The sequence below is a fragment of the Alligator mississippiensis genome, chromosome 12, assembly GCF_030867095.1.
Source record: "Alligator mississippiensis isolate rAllMis1 chromosome 12, rAllMis1, whole genome shotgun sequence".
Taxonomy (NCBI): domain Eukaryota; kingdom Metazoa; phylum Chordata; order Crocodylia; family Alligatoridae; genus Alligator; species Alligator mississippiensis.
Window position 1 is genome coordinate 38,543,440 of NC_081835.1, and position 22,657 is coordinate 38,566,096.

General features: G+C 45.4%; 1 protein-coding gene across 13 annotated transcripts in view; it reads left to right on the forward strand.

Annotated features, from left to right (window-relative positions):
• The first annotated feature begins 2,114 nt into the window (after positions 1–2,114).
• Positions 2,115–22,657, forward strand: part of NEK4 (NIMA related kinase 4) — a 54,810-nt gene continuing 34,267 nt past the window's right edge. For 9 of the 13 annotated variants that reach the window (XM_014605470.3, XM_014605506.3, XM_014605550.3 and 6 more), the window contains exons 1-6: positions 2,231–2,373; positions 12,591–12,857; positions 14,556–14,753; positions 16,816–16,923; positions 18,021–18,175; positions 20,855–20,993. In XM_014605470.3, coding sequence (XP_014460956.1) covers positions 2,281–2,373; positions 12,591–12,857; positions 14,556–14,753; positions 16,816–16,923; positions 18,021–18,175; positions 20,855–20,993 — 960 coding nt within the window. In that variant the 5' untranslated portion in view covers positions 2,231–2,280. The other 4 variants (XM_019489998.2, XM_059716062.1, XM_014605707.3 and 1 more) reach the window with 4 other exon arrangements.

Below are 22,657 nucleotides of genomic sequence, written 5' to 3' on the forward strand. Positions count from 1 at the left end.
AGAAGAGCTAATTAGCTCAAAGAACCATACAAACACAGTCATCCCTCTTCCAGTACCCAAATTAGCTTATTAACCTAGCTTTAGTATCACTGCATGGTGCAGTATTGTGCCACATACACATATAGGAAAATCTTGCCTAGAGGTGCACTTGATACATCCGTCCAATATCAGATCATTATCGATATAAAGAAAATTGGCTGTCTCAGAAATTGGCCCAATGCGGCCAATAAATGCCCATTCATGTACACAGCCACAGTGCACCACGCAGGTAGCGAGGAGCACAGCCCAGCAGCTTGGAGACCTGCATACAGCTGGTAAGTCTGGTATGGTGGACAAGGACAGGGTAGGGAAGGCGTGTGGGGGGCAAATCAATGTCCACCACGGTGAGGAAGGGAGAGGGGCTGGGGCAGGCGCTGCCCAGCCAGGGCAGGGTGCAGGACAGAGCCCTGGCTCATCCCGGGGGGCACGGAGAGGGCATTTGCCCCTTGGATCTCTACAGGGCAGCATGGGCAGGCTGCAGCTGTGTGCTGGAGCCAGAGCTGCACCAGGCTGTTCTTGGAGGGGGCTGGGCTCAGGGTGGGCAGCAACGGTGCTGGGAGAGAGCTATGGGGGGGAGGGGGCTGCGGCCACGCCAAATTTCACCCCCAACCCTCTTTCCAGCACCACCGCCGCCTGCCCCAAGCCCAGCCCCAATGAAGAGCCCAGTGTAGCCCAAGATTCAGCCAGGAGCTGCAGCCTACCAGTCCCGCGCAGATCCAGGGGCACATGCCCCCCAGCTGTACCCTCCTAGAGTACATGCAGCGGTTGGAGCCGCCCCCCTCCCCCCCGCAGCTCTATCCTGTGCCCCACCTCGTCCCACTCCCTCCCTCACTACAGGGGGCACTGATCTGCCCCACCACAGCCTTCCCTCCCCTTCCACCACAACTGACTTACTAGCTGGACACAGCTGTATCAGAAAAAGGATTGATATTGGCCAAAATGCCTCCTTAAAAATCGGCTAATGGTATCAGCCCCCAAAATCTCCATCGTGCATCCCTAATCTTGCCCTTTCTGACATCTGCCTGTAGAGGTCTAGTAGCTGTTAATTTAAATTTAGCATGGCTACAACAGACCTCTAAACCTTTCCTCCATGACTTCTCCACCAGTGCCTTTATACATTACTGTGGCTCATTGGAACCATATTTTTCAGGTGCGCAACTTGAGTCTGACTCAGATCTTTATTTTAGTCCTCGCATTCAGGCTATGTTTAGGTCTTGCAGACTTCTTTTCTGTACCACATAAATATTTTCTAATGGTTTAAGTCTCTGTGGCATGGCTTTTCCTATCCATGCACATATCCAAAACTCTGGTCCAGGTTTGCCTTGTGCAATCTTGCCCCAGGGTTAGATCCTCCCAGAAGGCCGCAGCTGATGTAAATTTTCCTTTTCACCTTTCTCCCCTCTTCCCTACTTAATCAAATAGAAGTACTTGTGTTCTTTTCCAGGGCTTATCCACTCTATCCAGGAGCTAGACACTGACTCCTGCACCGGTCAACCCATGAAGCCAGTGACCCTCATCTATTAATTTCATTTTTTTTTAAAGGCACTGTCTCTCCGCTGGGCGGAGCTCCCTTTAGACATCTGCTAAACGACATCACAGCCCTACTTCAAAATTGTCCTTGGTCTTGGTAAAACCCTTGGCAGCAGTTCAGCTGCTGACCTGCTAGAGCTAAGGTCAACCGTCCTGACCAAGTTCCTGTTTCCTCCCCTCTGGCTCTATCCTTCACCCCCCGGGACTGTCTTCTGCTCTGCTTGGGCAGCCCGAGAGCCCAGCTCCTCACACCGCGCATGGGGATTGCAGTGGGCACGGATGCGGCTCTCCTCTTAGCACGGAGCCGGGAGTGAGCTCCTAGGAAGCAGCGACTAGGCCTAGACTGATGGGGACGCGATACCCGCAACTCGGGCAGGGCGCTCCACAGCGAACAGTGTCGGACACGGCCTAAAATGGCGGCCGAGACCGGGATGCCCGCACCCAAAATGGTGGCCCGGGCTTGCGGAACGGAGCGTTCAATATGGCCCCTGCAACTGTAAAGACGGCATGAACGCAAGGCGCGCTGCCCGCGTCCAAGATGGCTGCTTCGGTGACGCGAGCTGCTCTGCGTGCTGCCGCCAGCGCTGTCTGTGGTGGGGGGAGGGCCATGCCGATCTCTATGGCAGCGGCCCTGGCTTTAGGGCGGCTGCCGGGTGCGTGAGTCCGGGTGGCTCTGGGCCGCCAGCACTGAGGGCTGGCGCGGGCGGGAGGATGCCTCTGGCCGCCTACTGCTTCTTGCGCGTGGTGGGGAAGGGAAGCTACGGGGAGGTGAGCCTGGTGCAGCACCGCCAGGACGCCAAGCAGGTAACGGGGGGTGCCGCGGGGCAGCCGCAGGTTCCCTCAGTCCCGAGGCCTCCGTCTCCTGGGGGCCGCGGGCAAACCAGCACGGAGAGGCCCTAACCTGCGGCATGCTGCGCTGCCCCCGTCCCCGGCTGGCCTGGCCCCGTGACATCGTGGCCGCTGCTGGGCCCAGGCGCCGTTCACAACATCGCTGCGGGACAAAGCTGGCGGCGGGTGCGAGAGCGCGGGGCTAGACCCGTCTCTTTCTGGCCTGTTCTGATCTAGGAGCTTTTTGGGATCAGGACAGGCAAGGTCCGGTGGGTCCCTGCTGAATGGTGAAGGGGGGTAGCCCTGATGGGAGCGTTTCCCACTTAGCTGTCCCTTAGGCTGCTGCGCAGGAAGGGTTAGGGATTCCCCCCCCCAGGTAACAGAAGAAAGCCCTGTCCTGCTGACGGATGACTTTTTAGCAGGAGCCTTGACTCCTTATCACAGTCCTTTTAACTTAGTTTGCATTATGCTTTAACTTTGCCTAGCTTTCCTAATCAGCATTGGGTAATGTGCCTTTGAACTCTTGTTCCCTTGAACCACTTTAGGCAGGGTACATCTTTGCACATCCCTGCATGGCATATGAAAAGAAATGCTACCTTTCATTTATCTGTTTCCCATGCTGTTAATTTTATTTATGTATCTTTTGTATTTTGAAAGCGAGTGAAAGGACAGATCTGATAAGTGTTAAGATTTCTTTTTCAAATTGCTCTCCTAAGCCCCCTCAACATTACACGCATTTGAATGAAAATGCAGCAAATAAACACTGGGATGGTTGGGGGGGGGGAAGTAAGGTAGGTGTACTGAATAGGGTGAGAGGCAAGGATTCTTTTTAATATCTCTTATTGAACCAACTGTATAGGTGGGAGACCTTTTGGGCAAGCTTTTGAGTACCAGGTGCTATTTCTCAGGTGACATAGGGACCTCAGGTTTAAAGTGATAATATAATCAAATTTGACAAATTAGCCATTATAAGTAACTTCACTGCGATCTTATTAGGCTGCACATTTGAGCCTAGTGCCAGAGTGTAATTGATGTGTACACAAAACATGTTAGTTAATTCATCAACTGTTAAAGCATAATTGGTCCTCTCCAATCAAGGGCCCAAGTTGTGATCAAGGCCAACTACATAAGTGTCATATCCCTTGTAGGCTGCAAATTGACATTGCATTTGAAGTGATCTTGATTGTTCTGTATTTTGACCTGGATAAAAACAGAACCATAAACATCGTACAGAAGTAAAGCTGGAAGGGACCTCCGGAGGTCAGCCGGCCCAACCCCCCTGCCTAAGGCAAGATCATCCCTATCCAAGCCATCCTATAGAAATCTATAAACTAAACTTCTTGTAAAGATTGTTAACAAGACCTAACACCTTAACTTGGCCCAGGTAAAGCAGGGGAACTACAACAGCTGATGTCCTGATTCTATAAAGTAGTTAATATGACCCTCAGGATCCCTTGCAGAGGGCCATGCCCCCTGCTACAGAGGAAGACAAAGCCCCCTGCAAACCAGTCTGACCGTGGGGTACATTTTCTTCCTGACCCCAAATACGGCGATTGATCTGACCCTGGGCGGAGGGGCAAGATGCCTTAGCCAGGAACCTCCAGCTTCAGTCCCATCAGGAGCATTGCCACATCCCAGTCAAAATCCCCAGCCTTGGTTGCAGCCAACAGCCAATGACTGAGGAAGGTTTAGCAACACCCTGACACATGTGGCAGAAAGGTAGGGAGGGGACAACCAGCAAAGCCCAAGAACATGGGGGATACTCATAATAAAACATAGGCACAATCAGTAGGGTTGCACCAATAAAGATTTTCTTGGCTGATACCAATAGCTAATGATTAACCAACCATATTGGCCAATGCCCCTCTGATAGCCAATATTTAGTAATAGTGCAAGGTATTTTAAGTTACTGACATAAATAAACTTTTTTCTTGTTTGTTTTGCATTTGTAACACACATGTGCCTCCTGCCTGCCCTAGCCCTTGATGAGGAAGGCAGCGACTGCCTTATTATCATGCATGTTGCCCCCTCACCCACAGCTCCTATCCACAGCCCCACTACCCATGCAGCCCATGCCGCCATCCTGGGCAGGGTGGACCTTGCGTGGACAGCAGTGTTGGGCACGTTTGGAGCCCCAGAACATGCTGCTGTCTCAGTACTGGTGGGCCCCACAACTGAGCTCCCACAGCTGACAGGGAGAAGCCACTTCTGCAAAGACTCCTGGTGCCCAACGGAGCAGAATATCCCTCGCACAGCACCTTACCCCACCTGCATGCAGCCCAACATTTTTGCCACAGCCCCGGCACTCAGGCCCCTGCTGCGCGAGTGGCGTTGCCGTAGCAGGAGCCAGTAATAGTCCCTTTGCTAAGCGCAGTGCCCTGTGACCGTTCCCCAGTGCCCCCTCCCCTTCCCACTGCTTGCTGGGACCTGTAGTCTGCTGCAGGCTTGGGCTGACAATGAGGCGCAGGGGCTGGACTATGCTCACCAAGGTGCTCTGGACATATGGCCATAATTATTTGCTACAACAACCAAAAAAAGCCGATAGTCAATAACATCATTTCTCCTTTTATTGGTACTGATTTGATAGCCATCCAATATAAATCGGTGCATCCCTAATGCCTATATCTTCCATAACCAGTGACTGTCAAACTTCTTGAACGTTCTTCATCAAGTGATGAAGAGTCAATCTGTTCCACAGCTTCACTCTTCTAACAGTGAAGAAGTTTGCCCTTATAACCTACCTAAATCTACTTTGGTGCAACTTCAAGACAGTGGTCCGTATGCTCCTCTCTGCAGTGAAAAAAGGTGCTTTCCCTCTTCTTTATGGCAGCCCCTCAAGTATTTGAAGACTGCTATCATGTCCCCTCTTAAGTGCCTTTTCTGCAAGCTGAACATGCTGAGCTCCTTCAGCCTCTCCTTGTACGAGTTGCTTTCTAAGCCCTTTATCAACTTTATCCCTGCCTCTTGACTCTGTCTAACTTCTCCATGTCCTTTTTAAAATGCGGAGCCCAAAACTATACCCATTACTCTAGGTGAGACCTAAATCAGTGCCAAGTACAGAGGCAATATCATCTCCTGGGTCTTGCACCTAATGCTTTTATTAATGCATCCCAAAACTGCATTCACCTTTTGTGTGACTATCACATTGCAAATTCATTTTGAGTCTGATCTAACGAGACTCCCAGATCTTTCTCTATAATGCTGCCATTCAGCCAGGTATAACCAATTTTATATTTGTATTTTTGATTATTCTTCCTGAATAATCACTTTGAATGGGTCTGCAAGAACTTCATCTTGTTAGCTGCAGCCCAGCTTTTCAATCTGTCAAGTTCCTTCTTAATTGCACTCCTGTCCTCCACCATTTTTGCAGTCCTTCCTAGTTTTGTGTCACTTGAAGACTTCCTCAAAAAGCTTTCTATGCCAGAATCCAAATCATGAACAAACACGTTGAACAGCACTGGGCTCTGGGCAGACCCCTGTGGGACTCCTCTCATAACTTCCTGCCATTCTGACAGGCCTAAATTTCTGTCCAGAAAAATACCCTAACAAAATACTTCAAATGTGGAGAACTAGAAGAATTCTTCCGATGCCTGCGCCTCAAAGAATATTTCCATGACCAAACTGAACCCACTCCCAACAACAACTCATCCTCTGACAACATTCAGGAAAGGATCAATGCCAAAAAGCCCCAAAAAAACCATCAGATTGGACACCTTGCAGTGGACGAAACCCTAACCTTGACCACTACATTGACTGCTTCAGGGAAAGAATGAACAATGAAATAAATCAGCAACACACGCCACCACAACAACCTCTCTCTACCAGAGGAAAAGGCCATAAAATCTTTAAGATCCAACCACCAAATAGTAATCAAACCAGCAGATAGAGGAGGAGCCATAGTCATCCTAAACTGTGAGGATTACATAAAGGAAGCCAACAGACACAGGCTCTCTGACACCACCTACTACAAAGAACTACAAGATCCTACTCCCCTTTTCACCAAAAAACTCAACAATACCATCAAATCATTTCCATCAAGACTACAGGAAAAACTACAGACCTTGATCCCCCCACTACCTAACCCGGGGCCTTTTTACATGCTCCCTAAAAATCGACAAACAAGGGAACCCTGGCAGACCTATCATATCCAACCATGGGACCCTAACTGAGGAAATATCAGGTTTCGTTGAATCAGTCCTAAAACCGCTTATCACCCACAGAGCAAGATTTGTACAAGACACTACAGACTTTCTACAGAAACTTAAAAACAGACCACCTTCACAGCAACACACTCCTAGCCACCATGGACGTTACCAGCCTATATACCAACATCCCACACCAGGATGGCATCCAAGCCTGCCTTACATATCTACAGGAACAAGATTGCAACTCAGAATACAAACCCAAAGATATTACTGACCTTATACACTTCATCCTCACACACAACAATTTCACTTTTAATAATCAACACTTCCTCCAGATGATGGGAACAGCTATGGGCACTAAAATGGCCCCACAGTATGCTAACCTTTTTATGAGCCACCTGGAAGAAGACTTCCTCAAGAACTGCACCATCAGACCCTTGCTATACTCAAGATACATCGATGACATCTTCATCATTTGGACTGAGAACCTGCAGTCTCTGATTGAGTTCCACCAGAAATTCAACAGTCACCACCCCTCCATCCGACTTTTGTTAGAATACTCCAGCACCAGCATCTCCTTTTTAGACACAATGATCAGTATACAGAAGGGTAAAATACAGACCACAGTATACAAGAAACCCACAGACCAACATACATATCTGCACAGAACCAGCAATCACACTAAACACCAAAAAAGCTGTGATATGTAGCCAAGCCCTCAGATACCACCGCATTTGTACTGGAGAGAACACCCAGGATTGCCACCTCACCAATCTTAAAAAGGCTTTCACCCAGCAAGGACACTCCTCCAGAGAGGTAGATTGCACGTTTGAAAGAGCCACCTGGATACCACGTGAAGAACTGCTGCAGTACAGAAGAAAACCCCCCACAAATCACACACTGCTGGTTATGACGTATCACCCCTCCCTTGAGCCTGTACAGAAAATCCTCAAAAAATTGCAACCCATACTAGACAGAGACCCTATTCTTAAAAAAGATCTTCCCAGAGCCACCCATCCTAGCCTTCAGACAAGCACCGAACCTCGCCAACCTCAGCACCAGAAGCAAACTTCCTCAAGCCCAGAACACACCAAAAGGATCTAGACCGTGCCATGACAAGAAATGCAAAACCTGCCAACACATCTCCACCACCTCCACAACTACTACACCCCACAACAGAGCCATCAGCATCCCTGCATCTTACAGCTGCACCTCCAGAAATGTAATTTACCTCATCCAATGCACCAAATGCCCTGATGGAAAATATGTAGGAGACACCGAACAACAACTGTGCACCAGAATGAACGCACACCGGAAATCCATCAAAGACAGAAATACCCAATTACCGGCGGGGGCACATTTCTCACAAGAGGGCCACCCTCTCTCCAGTCTCTCAGTCCTGATCCTCAAGGGAAACTTGCACAACACTTCCCAGAGATGAGCCTATGAGCTCCATTTCATCAACCTCCTGGATACTAGAGATCATGGACTAAACACAGACATTGGATTTTTGATACATTACAATCTGCCTGACAGCCGACTCCCCAGCCCAGCCCCTGCCTCGTTTACTTTTCATTCCATCCAGGAAGAGCACACACCAACTGCTGAAACTTCCTCAGCCTGATGAAGGGTTTTTGAACCTGAAAGCTTGCTTAATGAATGTTCTCCAACTATTTGGGTTGGTCTAATAAAAGATATCAAATTCACCCAAGGAACCTTGTCTGCCTATGCCATTCTGACATGGATTTGTTAATAATTACCCCTTGCTTGCAGCTATTCAACCTGTTGTCTATCCATATTATAGTAGTTTTGCATAATCTACATTTCTTCAGTTGTTTATGAGACGGTCACGCAAGACCTTATCAAAAATCTTCCTGAAGTCCAGATACACTATATCCACAGCATTCCCTTCACTCACTCAACTAGTTAGCTTGTCAGAGAAGGAGATGATATTTGTTTGACATAAATTGTTCTTTGTAAATCCATGCTAGGTTGCTTGTGATCAGCTTTTTCTCCTCCAGATGCTTGCAAATGGCCTTCCTTAGGATGCGTTTCAATAACATCCTGGGTACTGAGGGTAAGACTAACCAGTCTGTAGTTTCCTAGGTCCTCCTTTTTGCCTTTAAAGAGGGGTGCTATGTTGGCTCTTTCCTAGTCCTGAGGTACCTCACCTGTCTCTGATGACTTCATGAAGATGATTGCCAAGGGATCTGAGATTCTCTGCCAGTTCCTTCTTTACCCTGAAGTACCTTACATCCAAGTTTTCCCAGACATGTCCTCTTTTTGGGTGCTCCCATCTTCATCTGGGTGGTTGGGTTTTTTGTTTTGTTTTTTTGAAATATCAGGAAATGTCCTGGATTTTGCTCTGCTTCTGCTTTCCTGGCACTTCCCGGCTTGCCCCAGCAAGGAGCTGCCTGGGGCTGGAAGGAATGGGACAGGGGGATTGGATTTAGGGACATCACGTACTCTGTGCATGGCCCTGGCAGCTGCAGTAAGGTAAGTCTTTGGGGGCAGAATTGGACAGCCAGGACTGGAGACTCTGGGGATGAGGGTATGTATGCGCCAGCTGGGGCTGGGACTGCAACAGGGCAGGGAGCTGGGGGATGCATCTACCCCTCCAGTGGGGGAAAACAGGTTGGGGGGATTATTTGGGAGCAGCAGGGAGTTGCTTGTGCAACAGGGCTGGGGGAGACTGGGATCTGTGGGTCAAGAATGAGGGATGCCAGCAGGATAGGAGGGGTGGGGCTGTGGCTTGGGAGTGAGGGGCACCAGGAGAATGGGGGACTGAGTCGGGACTGTGGGGCACCAGGGGAATGGGGGACTGAGTCGGGACTGTGGGGCACAGGCAGGGCCAGGGGCTGTGGGTCAGGAGTTAGGGGTATCAGCAGGGATGGTGGTGGGGGCTGTGGGTTGGGGCTAGGTACAGAAGTTACACATAAACCGGTTTAAGTGATCAGAAACTGGTTTAAACCTGTAACAGAATAGAAGTTCAGTGTGCACACACCAGTTTCAAAATGTGAGAGACTGGTTTAAGATAAACCTGGTTGAATGTAGTGTCAGACTTAAGTGATTTAGGTCAAACCGGGTTATGAAACTTCTGTCCCAGATCCCTTCCTGGTCCAAGTTAAATCACAGTCCCCCAGCATCCCAGCTTTTTGCAACCCTGTGTTGGGCTGTGCTGTCTGCTCCAGAGAGCAGGACTGGCCCTGCCCCTCTGCTCCCTAGCCACAGCAGTGAAGAGTGGCTCACAGCACCCCCCCACCTCCCCCCAGGCAAACCCCTGCTGGGTTTGGAGGCTGGGAAGTGGGTTAAACTTCCCTTCCCCTGAGTATGGGGCTGCCGTGCCCTGCCCTGCTTAGTGCTGGCTGCGACTGGACTACAGAGCCCAGAGGCATGTGGAAGCAGGAAGAGGAAGTTATAAGCAACCCTGCAGAGTCCTGCTGCTGTGAGTACGGACTGCAAATCCCAGAGACCTCAGAGGCAGCAGGAAAAGGAAGCATACACAGCCTATGCTGGCCATGCACCAGAGAGGTGTGCTTTAGCACCCCCAGTTTCTGGCTTGAGCCACTGCAGACATGTGTATTTCCTGAATCAAAAGTGAAAGTCTGTTCATTTGCTTATTGGTTCAATCTTTACAGATTAGGCTGACCTGCAACGACCGAAATCAATACAGCCTCAGGCATTTTGACTGTCTGTACTTAACCTGCTAAGGAGGGGCACCAGTGTGTTTTGTGGGGTGGGGTACTGTGGGTTGGGAGTGGGAGGCAGGGGCAGGGCATGGGTATATCACTGCCCCCCACCCCCATCATATACCTCATCCCCCAATAGAGGACCAGGTATCCTCTATTTTTGAAACTTGAAATATACTAACCCTACCCTAGGGTGAAGTTCATCAGACTTTGATGATTTGACTTGATTCAGACCCATCAAAAGATATCTGACCATCTCTTGTTACCTCATCCCTCAGCATGCCTCTTTCTTTATCCATATAATTCTTAAGTGTCTGCCTGCAGCTTAATTTTTTTGTGAACACTGAGACAACTACAACAGCTACTTCCTGCCTTCTTTGCATTTTCTTGTAAGGGTTTCCACTGGCTAGTTAACATTTGGACCCACAGCTTACTTGTCCTTTTCTGGCCACCATAACTTTTAGAACCTCTTCTTGTTGTCTTTAAGCTCATATCATAAATGTTAGTATTCTTTTATGACTGGTATAGAATAAGTTTCTCATTGATAGAATCATCTAATTTATTCTTTTTTCAGATTTTAAAGATTAAAAAAAAAATCTTTTCCATTCTCCCTTTTTGTTCTTGGTAGCATTCTTTTTCTTCCTAACCTGTTGGTATCAGAAGCTTTCCTGCCATATTTTAATAGATTTGCCTTTTGCACTTAACTTTTATTAGCCTGCTCTACTGCAGAACTCTTTACCATGTCCATACTTTGTTTTGAAAAGGAAAGTCTAGCCTGATAAGGTTTAGTGAGGATTTTGTGCAGTTATGAGTTCATAATTTTTTCAGTGCTAGAAGATTTTTTTTTAAATATGTTTGGAACTCTGAGTTGTGGTTTTAACCACCTTCTGCTGTTATGTACATCTGATCAGCCTTCTGGCACCTTGTAGTAAAATGCTGTTTTCTGGAGTGTATTGAAGCATGTGGCTTTTGTAAAGAAATCAAGATTTTTTTTTTCCCTCAAACACAATGAGATTAGTCACTTCTGGATTTTAACTTCCTATACTAGAATAAGCTTATTTACATAGTCTTTGTTGTGCATTTACAATTCCCTTTATTAGAAGGGAGTAGAAATTGTAAGGAGTTAAGTCACCTTTTTGAGAAGAATGACTTTCTGAACTATGCAAAAGTATTTCAGTGTTAAGACTTGAACATGGGTCAGTAATGGCCAGTTGTTTTAAAAAAAAGGGAAACAGCACAATCTGAATATTTTAATGTTTTAATCAATTAAAAAAATGTAGCAGGGTGTAGTGCCTAGGGGTGGCAGTGTTGCCCCCAGGTCCTTAACTGTGTCAGTCTTAATCTACAAGCACCCTCATTCTTGCCCACCATGTCTCATTGGTATGATGAATATAGGGAGGCTGTACTTGAGCTTTAAGTTTGGACACAGTCTGGCTAGATCCTAATAACCCTGTTGTCTCTAGACCCCTTGACATCCTGCTTCACTGTAGATGGTTCCCAAGTCTCTCAGCCTTATCAGCCATATGCATGGCTCCAACCACCCCTCTACCACACCCCAAGCCTCACAGATGAGGCCTAGGCAGGACAATGCCAGTGTCATTATAATTCAGCCCCTTGTAAGCACTGGGCTCTCCACAGCCCAGTCTCTACACCCCTCAATGAGGCCTCCTCCTTCCCCAAATAGCCTCACCCAAACCACCGGTGTTATCAGACAGCACACAAACAACAGCCAACCACCCTGAGTCCCTGGACTGTAACATAACACAGAATTCACATCATGCTTTGCCCCTTTAAAAAAGTAAAACTCCCTCTCTGAGAATCAGTGCCTAGTAGGCTAGGTTACCTTATGGGCTCATGGTGTCCCTTTTGTTCTAAGGGCAGCAGATCTACCAGCTACCACAACTCTAAGCCCTTGCTTCCTGGAGACTCCTTCCCTTTCAGTTGCTGGTAGGGAACCAACTGCATAGTCTGAGCCCTGGGGTTTATATGGGCCTAGGGCCCTGCCTCCTCTGGCCAGCTGACCAGGTACAGGTGCGGCCAATTCCTTCATTAACCAGTTGTCATGGCAACCTGCACCTGGGTTCTTATCTGGCTCTGTGCTCTTCTCCCCGGGCAATCTCTGCTCTAAGAGGAGCAGGCATCTTAGTGCCCTGCGACATTAAGCATTAAAATTATATAAACACTTATTATGAAGTAGACTAATAGGATTTAATAATGATATAATAATAAACAGTTGTATATAAATTGTAATTTCCATATATAATGATCTGTTTAAGTACTTGGGTTTTTTTAGATTTTTAGAATTTGACAGTAGTTTTACCTAGTAGATTGGATTTTCATCTTTTATTTTTCTCTACAGTATGTCATCAAAAAGCTAAACCTTAAAAATGCCTCCAAGCGAGACAGGAAAGCAGCAGAACAAGAGGCCCAGCTCTTGTCTCTCTTGAGGCACCCCAACATAGTCACCTACCGGGAGTCCTGGGAAGGGGAAGATGGTTTATTATATATTGTTATGGGCTTCTGTGAAGGAGGAGACCTCTATCATAAACTTAAAGAACAGAAGGGCAAACTTTTACCAGAGACTCGGGTGGTAGAGTGGTTTGTCCAGATTGCCATGGCACTGCAGGTAATTAAACCTTTTAATTTTAAAATACTGGTCTTTCTTTCTACAAAACCTTCAAAATTTCAATTTTATTTATATAATTTCAAGTTGTGGTTTTACCAGTGTTGGCATCTAGATACAACAGGCTATTAGAAATGTTGACCAATTATAGTTATTGTCAAATTCATGAAGCATTGCTCCAGCCCTAATGTCTATGAAATTTATGAAAAATAGCTGCTTTAGCCCAGGGGTGGTCAACCTGTAGCATGCATGCATGCTGTAGGTGGCATTGGAAGCTGCTCCGTGTCATGAAAGGAGGTACAGGAGCACTCTGAGGAGCACAGCAGGGGGAGGATGCTGCTGAGAGAGGAAGTGTGTGTGATTGGGGGGGGTGAGGGGGAGTCACAGACAAGTTAACCCTTTTCTGGCCCTGCAGTCACTGCCAAATTCAGGGCTTTGGATCCTTACTTGCTATATAAAATTGTGGCAGCTGAGACGTGGAAAGGGTTAACCTGGCTCTTGGTCCTGGTGCATCTCCACATCATTGTCCTTCATCCAGTCTATTCCACGTGGCCATACACTTAAGACCCTTTGCCTCCATTCTGGGGCTCCGGGGCAAAATCTGTATCAGGTAGACATCTGGAGGGGCAGGGATCAGACTTAGGAAAAGGGTGGGGCTTAACTTGTGGCATACCTGCCACGGCTGCTTTCATCTGTATACTGTACTTGCATCTCTTTAGCATGACAATCTTTATACTATTGATAAACTACAGCTGGAGTCATGGCTCACTGATTTACTTTGTCACTGCCTTTGAAATGACGTTGTGGAATACAATTAAATGTTATAATTGTTATGATAGCCTATACTAACAAACAGAGTTCTAAATTAGTCATATAAGCAAGCCATGGTCTAGTTAAAGAGTTCTAATTTCTAATATTTATAATCCTCTGTTTCCAAGGGCTTGCTGCTGAATTATAGAATCTCCTTCCATTTTGAAACTTAATTTAACGTAAACCAAAAATGTTGGTACTAAAAAGCTGTCTGCTTTCAGAAGCATTTATTGTTTCTATATTTAAATTTATTTTTAAAGTGAAATTTTTTGGCCATTAACCCATTATTTCTCCTGAAAACTATTTTCATCTTATATTTTAAGAACATGAAAGGAATTAAATCATACAAATATTAGTATAATAAAGGTTTAACTTAAATATGAAATATAAGAAATTGGAGTGAAAAGCATTAATGTAACCAAAATGCCCTGTTATACAGAAATCTGTACTAGGACCTGATTTTGCTTATTGTAAGCCTAATTCCATAGATTTTACTTGGGGGGGTCAAGGGGGGAATTTCTACCAACCTTACATCATCATCAAAAAGGAATGTAGATTGAGGTAGGACTGCAGGATTGGATTTAAATGAATTGTAGTGGAAAGTGAATAACAGGTTGACCTTTCATTTTGTATTTCTTGTTCCTGTTGGGTACTTAAAGCCTAAAACCTCAAATGGGCAGATCATATTAAAGCAAAAATAAATAATATGTATAGGCTTATATTATCTGTACTAACTCACTAATGGGGGCTGTAATTTGTGTCTTGTTTAGTAATAAATAGTTTGTTGTATTTGTATGCTTTTGTCTGCCTTGCATGGTTTTATTTCAGTGGAAAAGAACAAATTGATTGTTGGTTAACTTGCAACTTGGCTGTAAATCTTTTATTTTTCAGTATTTACATGAAAAACACATTCTACACAGAGATCTCAAAACGCAAAATGTTTTCCTGACACGAACAAATATAATCAAAGTGGGAGATCTGGGAATAGCCAGAGTGTTAGAAAATCAGTATGATATGGCCAATACTCTTATTGGCACACCTTACTATATGAGTCCTGAACTGTTATCTAGCAAACCTTACAACTACAAGGTAGAGTATGTTATCGGTAGCATGTTAGTTGACTTCATGTAACCTTTCAAAACTAACTAGGACAAAATAGATGAGTTATCGTGTTTACCTATTTGTCAGAATTGTATGATGTCTTGTGTTTTAGGAAGAGGTGGTTTTAAGGAGAAAGCTGATGTATTTTGCTGCTGCTGGGGTTTTTTTAGTATTATCTACAGGAAAAATAATACTTCTAAAAAAATAAGATAATGTAAGAAACAAACTATTCTGCAGTGCATGAGTTGCTGTTATGGTTAGGATTTATCAATAGACTGGCAAGTAAAAAGGAAAAAAAACATTCTTAAGTGTGTATTAGGCTACTGCAGTATACAACAAACTTAAATTTTGTTGTTGGTTACATTCTTATCACTACAATTGCTAAAATATATGTAATAGATATTACAGTTTTTAAAAAAACTGGAGTTAAGTGTTTACAATTACTGGGACAAATAAGTAAAAAATGGTCAGTGGTCTGGTATTCTTATTGTTTTTAAAGTCCTTTTAAGTGTGAAATAAATTACTGGCTAGCAAAAAAAAGAATTGCCCTTGTAGAGTAATTCAGTTTCAGCTGCAGAACCAAGTATACCATAAACACAAGGCTCTATTGTAAGCCTGAGCTAATAAAAAGTCTTCAGTTAGTATACTGAAATAAAGAAAGATCCAGCTTTCTCCAAGCTGCAGGTGATCACCAGCCTAGAATATATGTACATGCAGAAACTCAGATTCTGAATCATAATTTGTGTGGATAGACTGTATTGTTACAAAGCTACTTTGAAGTTTATAGAGCTCCACCTGGGCAGAATGACATGTGCAGGGTTGAGAATTACAGCATGATCATAACTTTGCTTAATTGCAGTCCATTTTATTCAATGATAATTGTGTTTGTTTTCACTGAGATTTAATTGTATGGAAAGCTTGAGAGAGAATTGCAGAAAATCTGAAAATTAATAGAAATCAAATTTCAGGGATGGGTCTGTGAAGAAATCCCCTCCCCCTTGCTCTGACCCTCCCTTGGGTCAGCCTAGGTGACCCCTCTCCCTTCCTGCTCCTCTTGGATCAGGCTAGTCAATCAGGTGACCTGGCCAGATAAAATTCCTTGGGGGGGTGAGAGGAGTTTTCTCTTCCTTCCGGTGCGCACCTGGAAACTACAAGTACATACCCCAAGCAGTGGCCTAGTGATTTCTGTAAATAGAAACCTGGAAACCTGCCAGGAGTTAGGAGTTATGTATAGGCAAGTTGCGTCTTAAAAGTGTCGCTGTATCCAGTCTCTGTAAAGACTCAAGTTGCTTTTGTTTGCTCAAAGTGTATTCTGACTTCTACGTCCATCTCCCCCTGCCCCTCACCCCCCGCTCAATAAAGGTATCTGGTTATATCCTACATCTTTGGGCACTGAGAAAAGGAGAGGCCTTCCACCCCCTGCCTACCCAGCAAAATTTGTCTTTTTATTTTCCTTCAGTTCTTCCTGATGCTATCTTGGGTGCTTCTTTGAGCCCAAAGCATCCCAGAAATATTACTGTGGGCAAAGCACCCCCTAGGTTCGCGGGGTCTGTGTGCCCCAGGCTGCACAAAGCCTAGCCAGAGATCAGTGGTGGCAACGTTACCCCTAGGCTTGCAGGGGTTCTCCAGGAAGCGAGACAACCAGCTAGGCTCCCCGAGGGAGACCTTTGAAGCGAGGTTTTGGGCCTGGCATAGTGATGTGGGTGTCTCTGCATAGTAGCACCCCCTATTGTGCGACCACATGATCAGGATATATCTCTTAAATGATTGGCAGCTCAGAATCATACCAACTTGCTTTTAGACTTTGTAGAAAATTTCTCCTTAGCTTTTAGAGAAAATGTAGCATATGTTCAGGATGAACCAGTTGAGCCAAGCAAAGTTATGGGATTTGGGGCCAAAAGCTGTCATAATGGATTTTGCTGCATTCTTAATTATGGCGACTATCATCTCAGCATGATGCCAGCATATGCTCATGAAGAGGATATTAAAGTAAACTTTCCATATTCCATATAATATTCTTACACTTATTTTTCTGGTTTTCCTTTTGCAGTCTGATGTTTGGGCTTTAGGATGTTGTGTTTATGAAATGGCCACACTGAAGCATGCCTTCAATGCTAAAGACATGAACTCTCTCGTTTATCAAATTATTGAAGGAAAGGTAAAAGTTGATCTTAAGCTGTTTGGTGAAAATATTTTGGAAAAAATACTACGATTACATTCTTAACTTTAGAACTATAGATTCAAAACTTGTAGTCCATTGTTATATCTGGAATTTGAGAGAATTAATTTTAGTCAAAAATGAATTTTACCTCCTTTTTGGAACACGAGGTGGAAACAAAAACGAAATGTTGTCATGTTCATTCTAATGTCATGTGTAGTACACTTATCTACTGATGAAGTGGTAGATACAGAAAACATATTTTAGTTTGAAGGTATCAAAGTTTCTTTATTTTCACCTTTGTAGGAAATGGGTCATTTCAATTTCTACAGACTGGAGGAAGTTAGAGGTGGGGAGGCAAGGGGTAGGGGGCAAGTGGCAGGCAGGGAGGGCAAGTGGCAGGGATTTGGCCCTCAACCCCACTGCTGCTTTCTCTGCCACAGCAATGAGAAGATCAATTTAACATGACCTTCGACAATATATAATTGTCCATGTACATAATCTGATTATTTGGGAGGCTATCTTAACTTTGAAGCAATCTTGGATTTGGGTAAATATGGTAAATCGTGATCTTCAACTATGACAAATTATGTGTTTGGGGGTGGGGAGGGGGAAATGAAGGCCCCTGTGATAAAATTCTAGTTAGCAAATCTTAGAAAGCATAGTTGAACAGCTTTGAATATCTTTCTTGAAATGTGATGAATATATATTAACATAGAACTTTCTTCTTCATATGTATATGCAATATTAATGTTTTGTTCATAGCTTCTAAGAAAAATTTAGGAGGAATCTTGTGCAAAATCTTTAGGTGTTCTGGGTTCCATTAAGGAAGATACTTAAGCTATCAATAAGCATGCAAGCAGTGTCATTGATCTTGGTAGGACTACTCCCTGTACTTAGAACCTAGCCAAATCAGTTCCATAGTGATTAAATGGTGCAATACTTGCTCCTCTAGATAAATCTATTCAATGTTTTTGTTTGCTGAATGTTGGTGGCATGATCTGAATGTCTGAAGCATTCATCAGATTTCATATTGAGAGGATAGCAGTCCATTTATTACTATAATATCACAGTTATCCTTTAATTTTTTTTTATAGTTGCCACCAATGCCAAAGGATTATAGCCCACAACTAGTAGAGCTGATACGAACTATGCTTAGGAAAAAGCCTGAGGAAAGACCCAGCGTGAAGAACATACTAAGGCAGCCTTATATCAAACACCAAATCGCTTTGTTTTTGGAAGCCACAAAAGTGTAAGATGTTTTCTAATTGTTCGTAAAGGAAAATACAATCGATGTTTCTTCTATTACACAACAAAAAGCCATATTATTTGTTAAAACAAACACAGCCATTGTTTGTCTTAAAGTAATGATGTGATGATTCTTTGGTTCCTGTCAATCAGTAACTTTAGAAGGTTAAAATTTGTGAAGAAGATAATATCAGAACTAGGAGTCTGAGTCTGCAGTGACTTGCCCAAGATTAATCTCTTTGATCCTCAGTTTTCCCCATCAGTAAAATGGTCATAAAACTCACTTAACTGGGAGATTGCCACAGTTAAATTCATTAAGCCCTGCCATCCTCAAAAGATAAGGAAAAAGATTTTACTTGTGGATGTAAAGAATTCAAAAGTGATCAATGTCCTGCAGACTGTTCCTTGATTAACAGTTTTATGAAAATGAACAGAAAATGAAAGGTCAACTTTTGATTGTTGAAAACTGGAGAATGCCACTGTAACTGTGTAACTGATAAAGTAACACTAGCAAATTGCCCGTCATGAATGAGGGGGAAGCGGGGCAGGCGGGGACAGAGTGCCACCACCGAGTGCCCTGCGGTGCTAACACTGTGCCTTCGGCCCCGTGTGCCTCCCCCATCCCTTGCTGCTCCACCCCGCGCCTCTGCCAGCTGCCACATACAGTGGGGAAGGGAGCTTGCACAGCTGCTGACACCTGGTGGCACACAATGTGCCCCCGCTCCCTGCCTCCTCTCCCCCTCTCCTCTCTCTCTCCCAACCACCGCCTCCCCCTCTCTGCCAGCTGTTGGCGGCGGCGGCAGCAGCAGCAGCGGGGAGGGAGGTGCAGCGGGGGGAGCTGCCACTGGAACCCCCCTCCCCCTCCCTGCCAGCTGTTGTTGGGGGGGGAGGGGGAGGAGGCAGCACGACGGCTCCCTCACTCGCTCACCCCCTCTGTCCATAATGCACCGGGCCTTCACAGCCAATCGGTGCGCACCCCCTTGGTGGTGCATGCACACTTGGCCCCGAGCATTATGGACGGACAGATTGACAGGCAGACTAAGGCTTTTATTGTATTAGAATAGAAGCTGTGATGTAGAAGACCTGGATTGGAGAATAGTCATGAGAGGTCAGCACTGGAAAAGTTGAAATCTCTTGTGACTATGAAGTGCAAAAATCTAGAACTCTTGGTTCAGAGATGATACCTTTTATTAGAACAACTGAGAAATTGCAAAAAAAATCTTTTTCTGCAAGCTTTCAGGCTCATGCCCTTCATCAGGCTCAGGGAAGGTAAAAGATGGTAAAATGTCCCCATATGTAGGAAATAAACTTCATTTTTGCACAGAGGAAGCAGAAGCTGGATATCTGTTCCTCTGGGTCCATCAGAGTGTCTTCGTAGCGTGCTCTTTGTTATGCAGATCAAGCAGGATTCCTTGCCTGTTGGTGTCAGATGGCACGCAGGGAGGTACAGACATTTTTCTTGTTCAGTAGTGAAATTTATAATCCAAAATCGGCTAAAATTCAGCATCTTCCATGTTTCAGGGGTGTATTTGGTAGCCGTGTTGGTCTGAGACAAAAAGAAATGCAAAAATCTAGAACTCTTGGTTCAGAGATGATACCTTTTATTAGACCAACTGAGAAATTGCAAAAATGTTATCTTTTTCTGCATGGCTACCAAATACATCCTTGTAACAGTGATGCACTTGGGTTGTGGGGTAGAGAGAAGACAGCTGTATGAGCACTACCCTTCTACTGAATCTAAGATCTGTTTCTGAAGGGCTTGTTTGCTCATCTTTTTCACTTGGAGGAAGAGCATCATGGGTAGAGCATCATAAGGAAGAATGAGAGAATAGCTTTCAGACTGGAACATATAAAATCTTGCACAGGCTGATGCCAGGCAGTGAAAGAAAGTGGAGAAGCTTTAATTGGGAAGGAAGATTCTGAACATAAAGAAACGTTCCCCCAAACATTGCATTTGCCCAGTTCAAGTACCTATGCCTTTAAAAAGAAAAGAATCCCCCACTACTTTTCCCCTGTTGAATCTTTTAGAATGAACAAATAAGGTCAGAGAATAAGGAGATCATGAACTTGAAAGTAATAGCAAAAAATGAAATGGTTCACTGAAATTTGAAAAAATCATAAATCATCTGATTAATGAATTATCTGTACAAATTCCAATTTGCATAGCAAACCTGTGATCAAGATCGTCTGTAAAGTGAGATAAAGAGGACAACCAATAAATACCAATAAAAGAACAGATAATCAAATATAAATGAAGATATAACGGTGCTAAGCTCATTTAATCATCATTTGAAATTGCCAAAGACAAATTCCTTTTCACTTTTTTGTACCCGGCTGTTGGGCAAAATAGTTAAATGTAACATTTTCTCTTCATCATACTTGAATTAGCTACTTGATTAGTCCCCAATATGAGCCAACAGGGCAATAAAGTTTATGGCCAAATATTGCACCTAGAGAGAAAGGCCATAAATTATTATGAAATCAGAATGGTAGCATTTAAATTAATGGTGTATATTTGAAAATAACAATACTAGACACAAAACTGGAAAATAATGCTAGTGAAATTTTAAATTTTTATAATAAAATATTATACATTTATGATATCTTTATAATTTGGGTTTTGAAACTGGATATTTAATGAGGGAATCTAAACACAATCTTTTTTTTGCCATTTTCTTTAAAGAAAAGCAGCCAAAACTCATAGGAAGATGGCTGATCCTAAACCCAAAAGTCCTGCTGTGGTTTTGTTGAAGGTGGACTATAGTAAGGATAATAGTGTACCACAAAGACATTCCTCTGAGCAAGCCAGGAAATACAAAGCTGTAAGTTACTTTTTTTGTAATTGATTCCGCTTAGTTTTTTTTAAGAGCATATTTTTAAATATTCAGTTCCATGATATAAAATATTTTATGAAAAACACTTTGGCTGTGTCCAGACAAGTGAACATGTGCCAGATTTGCAGTGTGGACTCTAAATTTGATACCAGGAAATCCCAGCATCAAGAAAATACATGCTGAAAAAAAAGATGCTGAGGGCATGCTCCTGGAGCTTGCCCTTAACTAACCAGAGGCTGGGTCCTCCAGAAAGATGCTCTGGCACTTGGCCAGAGCATCTCTATGTGTTTCCCCTTCCCTGGCTGCTCCAGCACACTGCCTCAGCCTGCTGGGGCAAATAGGAGTGGGGCAAGGCTGCAGCGGTCAATCAGACCCAGGCCCTGTCCCCGGCAAGTAAGGATGTGGGTGTGGGGGGACTGTTTCGGGGGGGGGGGAGTGACTGCTCAGGAGGGGTGGGTCCCCCCTGCACAGCACACGGCTGCCCCCCCCCCAGCAGCAGCCATCAGAGTGCTCAGGGCCCACTACTGGCAGAGCCCTCCAGTGGTGCAGTGCAGCCCTGGCCACGGAACCTGGTATCGCCTGGCCACGTGGCATAGGCCTAGCGTGGGCTGGCCAGGGGGCATGAGCCATTGGGTATGACTGGGCTGCCCTTGATGTCACCTGGGGTCCTGGCACCACGTGCAAGAGCCAGGCATTAGGCTGGTCTAGGTCCTGCTTCCATGGAGCTGGCCTGACCTGATGGGTTATGGGACACTTGGAGAAAAGACCTGGTCCTGCCTGGCACACGGCTCTTGCATATGGTGCCAGGACCCCAGGTGACAGCAAGAGCAGCCTGGTCCTCCCTGAAAGTGTAGGCTCCCCAGCTGGCCCACACTGGGCCAGGCCTGCACCATATGGCATAGGCAGTGCCAGGTCCCAGGCAGCTAGGGCCATACTTCTCTGCGTGGGGGGCTTTCCCAGTAGTGAGCCCTGAGCACTCTGACAGCTGCTGACCCACTCCCCTGAGCAGTCCTCCCCACCCCCATAAGCCCCATACCCCCCACAAACCCTATACTCACCCATACTCACTAAACCCTATACTCACTACACCTACCTCCCATACTCCTTCCCTTTTCCCCCCCCGTGCCCCCCTGCACAAATCTCACACCCTGCAAGCCCAGTCGGCCAAACAGGATGGGACAGGATTTGCTAGCAGGAGCTGTGGCTGCAGGGACAACTGCAACACTGCAGTCTTGCCCCGTCTCAGTACTGGTGAGGGCACATGTGGCCCCAGCCTAGGGGGGGGGTCCTGGTCCTGAGAATCCTGTCTCCCCGAGATCATCGGGTGGGGGGGCTCCACTACCGGACCTGCCTTTGGGTCAGCCTCAACCTCGGCCTCGGTGCATGTGATCTCAGGGGGTAGGCCCTGGCCAGCAGAGTGAGGGGCTTCCTTCATGGGTGTCTCAGCCGCCAGCGGGAGGGCTCAGGATTGAGAGTGGTCGGGGGTAAAAAGGTAAGAAAGGTTTATTGACCTAACAAACACACAGCTACACATAATATAACAAGACAACAATGATAGACGATAACAATTCGCTTTGGCAACTTATCGAGGGGTACCAGGAAGGACCCTGATATTCAGTCCTCGGTCTCCTCGAGATCTACGGGCCTACTGA